The sequence below is a fragment of the Hirundo rustica genome, unplaced genomic scaffold, assembly GCF_015227805.2.
Source record: "Hirundo rustica isolate bHirRus1 unplaced genomic scaffold, bHirRus1.pri.v3 scaffold_311_arrow_ctg1, whole genome shotgun sequence".
NCBI lineage: Eukaryota > Metazoa > Chordata > Aves > Passeriformes > Hirundinidae > Hirundo > Hirundo rustica.
Window position 1 is genome coordinate 7,014 of NW_026690358.1, and position 8,253 is coordinate 15,266.

The 8,253-nt window shown below is 53.2% G+C and overlaps 2 protein-coding genes across 2 annotated transcripts; one reads left to right on the top strand and one right to left on the bottom strand.

Moving 5' to 3' along the window:
- Positions 1 to 2,552: 2,552 nt before the first annotated feature.
- On the bottom strand, positions 2,553 to 4,731 carry LOC120747933 (zinc finger protein 239-like; the record flags this gene model as incomplete). The annotated part of the gene is made up of 3 exons (XM_058424390.1): positions 4,604 to 4,731; positions 3,655 to 3,733; positions 2,553 to 3,471 (listed from the first exon to the last, which is right to left on the bottom strand). Coding segments are annotated over exons 2-3 (971 nt in total), but the record flags the coding sequence as incomplete, so codon positions are not given.
- Positions 4,732 to 6,923: 2,192 nt separating this feature from the next.
- On the top strand, positions 6,924 to 7,986 carry LOC120747932 (zinc finger protein 3-like). The gene is made up of 2 exons (XM_040053993.2): positions 6,924 to 6,975; positions 7,160 to 7,986. The coding sequence occupies exons 1-2, from the start codon at positions 6,924 to 6,926 to the stop codon at positions 7,984 to 7,986; spliced, it is 879 nt and encodes a 292-aa protein (XP_039909927.1).
- The last annotated feature ends 267 nt before the right edge of the window (positions 7,987 to 8,253 follow it).

Sequence of the window (8,253 nt, forward strand, 5' to 3'; positions counted from 1 at the left end):
CTCATGGACACCATCCACTCCTCATTGTCTCTCCTGGAGCCCACATCCAGCAGCCAAACCCAGCCCCTTCTCTGGCCTTTCCCCCCCTGCCCCAGGGGCTGACAGAGCCAGGGTGGCACAGGTGACCTTTAGGCTCTGCAGGGCTCAGGCACAGCGGCTGTGACAGAGTCAGGGCTGAGCTCACACTCTGGTGGCTGGGGCAGAGCCCAGCCAGAAATAAGCCCTGGAGCAGCAGCTCTGCAGTGGTGGGCACCAGGCCGCCTTGCCAAGGGAGGCTTCTGGCCATGGCCTGGAAGCAGCTGCTGCTGCCAAGGTGCCTTTGGTGCCTCAGGCTCTCCCTGGCACAGCTCCCAGCACGGCACTCTGCACTTGTGCCTGAGGCCTTCACTGTCTTGGGGCTGGCCTGGGGCTTTTCCTGCCATGGGATCTGCCCTGGTCCTGGCACAGGAAAGGCAGTTCCTGCTGGAGCAGGAGGCTCTGCCTGGCAGGGGCTCAAACAGCTCCAGCAAGGCCCTGTTTCCTTAAAAATTGCTTCCTAGAGCACTATATTCTATAATTGTTATAACTCCTATACTGTGAAGTAAATAGCTCTTTTTTTTATTTACTCTGTGGTATAAATAAATCTTTCTGTTTAATCCTGATCAGAGTCAATCATAGCTGTATTTATGGAAATAGATCTGGTATTTCATCATTAATCCTGTGGGACAAATTGCATACAGTTCAATTCCACCTCTCCAATATTTTACACATAAACCATAGACAAACTCAGGGGCTAGGATTGGATCCAGCTGTTCCCAGTCCCTCTTAGATGGAATTTTAAAAGTCTAGGCATCCTGGAGGGGGTTGAGGATCCATGGTGGCTGTTGGGTGTCATTTCTCCACCTCATGACTCAGCAGGAGTTTCTCCAATGAAGAAATAAAGCTTTTGCCTGAAGCTCCCACTCTGCCCATGACAGGAACCCCTGAGAGTGTCTGGGACATCCCGGCTCTTTGGCAGCCTGGGGATTCCTGGGATGTCACCATGGAACCCCATGAGTGCCTGTGACAGACCGGTGCCTTTGCAGCCCAAAATCCCCTGGGATGTCTCCATGGAGTGACTGTGACTGCCTCTGGCCACAGGGCTCTTTCCCATCCCCAGAAACCCCTGGGAGGTCTCCATGGAGCCCCTGTCTCTGCCTGGGACATTCCAGCTGGGGAACAGCCTGGAGACTCTTGGAAAGTCCCCACGGAACCCCTCTGAGGGCCTGTGACAGCTCGGTTCCTTAGCAGTAAACCATCACCAGCCCCTTTTGCTATGGTCAGTTCCATGGCAACCATCACCAGCCCCTGTTGCTATGGTCAGTTTCCATGGCAACCACCCCCAGCCCCTGTTGCTACGGTCAGTTTCCATGGCAACCATCACCAGCCCCTGTTGCTATGGTCAGTTTCCATGGCAACCATCACCAGCCCCCTGTTGCTATTGTCAGTTTCCATGGCAACCATCACCAGCCCCTGTTGCTATGGTTGTCCCTTGGCAGCTCCATGCAGACCCCAGGCCAGGGGTGGTTCCATGGACACCAGCTCAGGCCTGGAGCCAGAGCCCGTTGCCATGGCAACCATTGGCAGCCCCATTCCCAGGGCCATGGGATCCCAGAAGCACAGAATTGGCTGAGTTGGGAGGGACCCATCAGGATCCTCGAGTCCAGCTCCTGGCCCTGCACAGGACACCCCAACAATCCCAGCCTGGGCCCGGCAGCGGTGTCCAAACGCTGCTGGAGCTCAGAGAGCCCTGGAGCTGTGACCCTTCCCTGGGAGCCTGTTCAGGGCCCGAGCAGCCCCTGGGGGAAAAAGCTTTTCCTAAGATCCAACCTAAACCTGCCCCGACTCAGCTCCAGCCCTTCCCTCCAGACCTGTCCCTGGGCCCCAGAGTGAAGAGGTTCCCACAGCCCCCAGCCAGGGACCTGCTCCCAAGGCTGCTGCCAGGGCAACCAGGGCTGGGACCAGCTGGGATGCTCGGTTGCCACAGGCCGGGGTTCAGGAATGGGATTCCCCAATTTTGGGACCCTACTAAAACTGAGCTGCCGCTCACTGCCATCAAGACTCCCATGGAAAGTACAAAAGGCAAAGATCCCGGACTAGAAAAAGAAGAATTTACTGGGAATAGCAACAAGATTAGGAACAACTAGGAACAGAAACAATATTGATAACAGAAGGGATAAGATAAACGATACAGAGGGAAAACTACAACAACACTGACTGGCTTCTCCCAGCCTCCTGCCTGGAAAGGACACCATTCACCTTGGGGGAGAGAGAGAGTCCCTTTCCTGCCCCTGGCAATGCCCTGAGATGGGCTCAAATACAATGGAGGGGCCATGGCCAGACCCTCATGTTCTTCGGTCCCAGCTCACATCATTGCCAGGGGCAGAGAAAGTGAGAGGTGACTTCTCAGCGTGGGTCACGGGAAATGTTGGTCACCAGGGCTCTGCCCACTGTGGGTCCTCTGATGAGGAATGGAGCTGGAGCAGTGCACAAAGCTCTTCCCACAGTCGGGGCACTCACAGAGCTTCCCTTACCGATGGCTCCGCTGGTGTTGCCTCAAGTGAGAGCTCCTAGAGAAGCTCTTCCCACACTGGGGACACTCGTAGGGCCTCTCCCCGGTGTGGATGCGCCGGTGGGTGATGAGGGTGGAGTTTTGCTTGAAGCCCTTCCTGCAGTCGGGGCAGCGGAAGGGCCTCTCCTCTCTGTGAATCCGCTGGTGCAGGAGGAGGTCTGAGCTGGTCCGAAACTTCTTCCCACACTCGAGACACTCGTAGGGCCTCTCCCCAGTGTGGATCATTTGGTGGATGATCAGCTGGGACCTCTGGTTGAAGCCCTTCCCACATTCCCCACACTTGTATGGCCTTTCCTCAGCGTGGATGTTCTGGTGGAGGATCAAGGAGGAACGCTGGTTGAAGCTCTTCCCACACTGCTCACACTTGTAGGGCCGTTCCCCGGTGTGGATCCTCAGGTGGCAGATCAGGTTGGAGTGCTGGTTGAAGCTCATCCCACATTCCCTACACTCGTAGGGCCTCTCCCCAGTGTGGATGCGCCGGTGCCTGTTGAGGTGGGAGCTGTGCTTGAAGCCCTTCCTGCAGTCGGGGCAGCGGAAGGGCCTCTCCTCTGTGTGAACCCGCTGGTGCACGAGGAGATCTGAGCTGGTGCGAAACCTCTTCCCACACACGGAACACTCATATGGCCTCTCTGCAGTGTGGATGATCGGGTGCTGGACAGGGGTGCTGCTCTGGCTGAAGCTCTGTCCACCTTCCCGGCACAGGGTTGGTCTTTCCTCCTTGTTGCACTCTGGGATGGGTTTGGAGTCCTTCCTCCTGTAGGATCTCCGTCGCTTTTTCTCCCTTTTGGATTCCTGTGCCATGGAGCCACTCAAAATGGCCTCTTCCACAAGGTTCTGGCGCGGCGATTTGTCCTCCTTGGTCTCCATCCTCAGCTCCTTGTCTGGGAGAGGAAGGACAAGGACAGGATGGGATTTGCCTCTGTGCCACAGGGAAGGGGAAGGAGATCCCCCAATGCATCCCTGGCAGGACGGCGTCGGCAGCGGGGTTGTCCTGCAGCCAGGGGCCACGCTGCTGGGAGATGGAGCAGGAGAGGTGGGGAAAGGGGCACTGACTTCTTCCTCACCTGCCTGGCTGTCCTGGGGCATCTTCCTCTTCCTTGCAGCCTCCTCCTCCATCCAGCCAAGGTTTAGGAATGGGAGATCCTGGTTTGGGCAAAAACAAGGGATGAGTATGTTAAGTTTGAATGTCCCTCTGCTCAAGTCCATCTCTACAAGTCACCAGACATCTGGAGTCCCTAACAGCCTGTCAAACACCAAGAGCAGCCCTGAAAATTCCTCTGTGGAGTTCCCTGTCTCTGGTCTCTCTCCTTTGGTGTTTGGGGATTCCCCCCTGTCCAAGCTGCTGGGGGTCACACCTGCACTGGGGGGTTCCCATCTACTCAGTCCCTGCCCTCCCCAGGCTGCTGGAAATCCCAGGAATCCAAAATGTTTCCCCATTTGCCATTTAAGGATGCTGGGGGTTTGGGGCTCCCTTGGGTCCCTTCTCCCCTTATTCTCTACTTTGTGATGCAGGGCTCCAGGGAGTCCCCCCCTACCCCACGCCAGGTTGTTGAGGGTCTTGCAAATCGCCGCACTTCCCCCTCTCTGGGCTCCTGGGGGACACAGGGCTCTGCTCCTCCAGGCTGCCTCTGATGGCACCCGCCACTGGGACTCCCCCAATGTCCCCCCAAGGGGCATTTCCCACCCAGTTTTGGAGTTCTTACTTCTCCAAACATCCCCACCCCAAAAAACCCAACCCAGGGACCCCTCAGGATATCTGAGCCGAGCTCCCTGTCTTGGGTTGGTAGGACAGGTGTCTGCTAAGGAAGTCAGGAGCCTCCCTTAAAACAGAAAATAAAAACCGCCTCTCTTTGAATTATAATTTTGAAATTAATGGGCTCTTGAGCAAAGATATGGCAATAGGAATATCAGTTCTTCAGTAGGAAAATTAAAGTAAAATGCAGTAGGGAAAAAAAAAAAAAAAAAAAAAGTCAGAATCCAACCTGACACCTGGGTAGTCAGGGTGTTGCTTACAGCCCAATCAAATCGTGGCTGCAGTCCTCCTGGAGTGACAGATGTGCTTTTGTTGAAGCAATGTTCTTGTAGAAGGCTGTAGTTTTCCTCTGAATGTCCAGTGGTGGTGTAGATGGGTCTGCTCCTTCTCTGGGAATCCAGTGGAAACCAGGCTCCTTCTGGTGTTTAAATCTCAGATTATATCCAGGTGGGAATGCTTGTCTCCTCCCTCTGGGAGGAGCATCTCACAATGGGATGATGTAATTTTATCAGTCATGTAGTGAAGCTCAAAGGCCCATTAACAGAAGATATCTCCCGGGAGGGAGGAGAGGTCATGGAAGAGATAAGAAACACTGCCCCATTTGGGTTTAACAGCTGGCCCATTAGGAGAAGATCCCCCTCAGAGAGATGAGGGATGGGTCATGGAAGAGATAAACAATCTGCCCTCCTGCTTTTAACAGATGGTAATGGAATAAATGTTTTTGGTTACATCAGGAATAACACCAAGATTGAAACCACTCATGTAGTAGTTCCTTGAGCACAAGCTCAGGGGGAGGGGCAGCCCCAAACCAAATAAAAACCCAGGTAAGATTCGTTTTCCATGATGTAGCTGAAGACAAAGTAAGTAAATTAGTTTGGGGATTTAGCTGTCACTAGTGGAGAAGGTTCTCACAGAAATCAAATCAGAAGACTGTTTGTGCTCAAGGAACTACTACATGAGTGGTTTCAATCTTGGTCCTTTGTAATATTATGCAAGAGAACAGTTTCTTAACAAAATTACCAATGGGAATTCTATTAGAAAAATATGTTTGTTTTACACATTGATGATTCACATCTTAAAAGAAAAATATGTGTGTTTTAATTGTGCGTTGGCTTTTTACCTCAACCAGTCTAGAGTCTCCACTTGCATCTTAGTGCTGAAAGGAAAAGAAAGATGCAGAAACATATGGTTTTGGGTGTTATTCCTGATGTAACCAAAAACATTTATTCCATTACCATCTGTTAAAAGCAGGAGGGCAGATTGTTTATCTCTTCCATGACCCATCCCTCATCTCTCTGAGGGGGATCTTCTCCTAATGGGCCAGCTGTTAAACCCAAATGGGGCAGTGTTTCTTATCTCTTCCATGACCTCTCCTCCCTCCCGGGAGATATCTTCTGTTAATGGGCCTTTGAGCTTCACTACATGACTGATAAAATTACATCATCCCATTGTGAGATGCTCCTCCCAGAGGGAGGAGACAAGCATTCCCACCTGGATATAATCTGAGATTTAAACACCAGAAGGAGCCTGGTTTCCACTGGATTCCCAGAGAAGGAGCAGACCCATCTACACCACCACTGGACATTCAGAGGAAAACTACAGCCTTCTACAAGAACATTGCTTCAACAAAAGCACATCTGTCACTCCAGGAGGACTGCAGCCACGATTTGATTGGGCTGTAAGCAACAGCCTGACTACCCAGGTGTCAGGTTGGATTCTGACTTTTTTTTTTTTTTTTTTTCCCTACTGCATTTTTACTTTAATTTTCCTACTGAAGAACTGATATTCCTACTGCCATATCTTTGCTCGAGAGCCCATTAATTTCAAAATTATAATTCAAAGAGAGGCGGTTTTTATTTTCTGTTTCAAGGGAGGCTCCTGACTTCCTTAGCAGACACCTGTCCTACCAACCCAAGACAGGGAGCTCGGCTCAGATATCCTGAGGGGTCCCTGGGTTGGGTTTTCTGGGGTGGGGATGTTTGGAGAAGGAAGAACTCCAAAACTGGGTGGGAAATGCCCCTTGGGGGGACATTGGGGGGTCCCAGTGGCCCGTGCCATCAGAGGCAGCCTGGAGGAGCAGAGCCCTGTGTCCCCCAGGAGCCCAGAGAGGGGGAAGCGCCGCGATTTGCAAGACCCTCAACAACCTGGCGTGGGGTAGGGGGGGACTCCCTGGAGCCCTGCATCACAAAGTAGAGAATAAGGGGAGAAGGGGACCAGGGGACCCCAAAACCCCCAGCATCCCTAAATGGAAAATGGCAAATGGGGAAACATTTTGGATTCCTGGGATTTCCAGCAGCCTGGGGAGGGCAGGGACTGAGTAGATGGGAACCCCCCAGTGCAGGTGTGACCCCCAGCAGCTTGGACAGGGGGGAATCCCCAAACACCAAAGGAGAGAGACCAGAGACAGGGAACTCCACGGAGGAATTTTCAGGGCTGCTCTTGGTGTTTGATAGGTTCTTAGGGACTCCAGATGTCTGGTGACTTGTAGAGATGGACTTGAGCAGAGGGACATTCAAACTTAACATACTCATCCCTTGTTTTTGCCCAAACCAGGATCTCCCATTCCCAAACCTTGGCCAGATGGAGAAGGCATCTGCAAGGAAGAGGAAGATGCCCCAGGACAGCCAGGCAGGTGAGGAAGAAGTCAGTGCCCCTTTCCCCCCCTCTCCTGCTCCATCTCCCAGGCCAGCGTTGCCCCTGGCTGCAGGACAACCCCGCTGCCGACGCCGTCCTGCCGGGGATGCATTGGGGGATCTCCTTCCCCTTCCCGTGGCACAGAGGCAAATCCCATCCTGTTCTTGTCCTTCCTCTCCCAGACAAGGAGCTGAGGATGGAGACCAAGGAGGACAAATCGCCGCGCCAGAACCTTGTGGAAGAGGCCATTTTGAGCGGCTCCACGGTACAGGAATCCAACAAGGAGGAAAAGCACTGGATATCCCACACGAGGAGGGGCTCCAAACTCAGCCCAGGGTGCTCTGCAGAGGAAAGACCCACTCTGTACCAGGAAGGCGTCCAGAGCTCAAACCAGGTGGTCCATGAACAGATTCATGATGGGGAGAGACCCTACAAGTGCTTGGAGTGTGAGAAGAGCTTCACCAAGAACTCCCACCTGATCCGCCACCAGAGGATCCACAGTGGGGAACGGCCCTACGAGTGTGGGGAATGTGGGAAGGGCTTCAGAGACAGCTCCGACCTGATCAAACACCAGAGATGTCACACTGGAGAGAGGCCCTATGAGTGTGGGGAATGTGGGAAAGGCTTCAGAGGCAGCTCCAACCTGATCCGTCACCAGAGAATCCACACTCGGGAGAGACCCTATGAGTGTGGGGAATGTAGGAAGTGCTTCAGAGACAGGTCCGACCTGATCCGCCACCAGATGATCCACTCTGGGGAGAGGCGCTATGAGTGTTGCAAGTGTGGGAAGCGGTTTCTCACCAGCTCAAAACTTATTTCACATGAGCGGATTCACACGGATGAGCGGCCCTTCCGCTGCCCCAACTGCAGGAAGGGCTTCAAGTACAACTCTCACCTCCGCAGGCATCAGCGCATCCACACTGGGGAGAGGCCCTACGAGTGTTCTCAGTGTGGGAAGAGCTTCTCTGACAGCTCCATCTTGACCCGACACCAGCGGAGGCACCGGTAACGGAAGCCCTGTGAGTGCCCCGACTGCAGGGAGAGCTCCGTGTTCTGCTCCAACTCCATCGCCCATCAGAGGACCCATATTGGGAAGAGACCTGGTGACCCACAATGCCCACTATCCACATTGGGAAGTGGCCGGTGGTACTTTTATTTTGCCTCTAATTATCTTTTGACTCATCTTCGTCACTTTAAAACACACAGAATTGGGTTAAAAACCAACCAACTCATCAAAGGCATCTAAAGGCTCACTTTTTACTTGTGTTTTGGGGGA

What these genes read in the sequence shown, in the direction of transcription:
- LOC120747932 (XM_040053993.2), top strand. Translation starts at nt 6,924, where the DNA reads ATGGAGAAGGCATCTGCAAGGAAGAGGAAGATGCCCCAGGACAGCCAG. An exon ending in GCCCCAGGACAGCCAGGCAG is followed by an intron (nt 6,976 to 7,159) that starts GTGAGGAAGAAG and finishes TTCCTCTCCCAG; the next exon opens with ACAAGGAGCTGAGGATGGAG.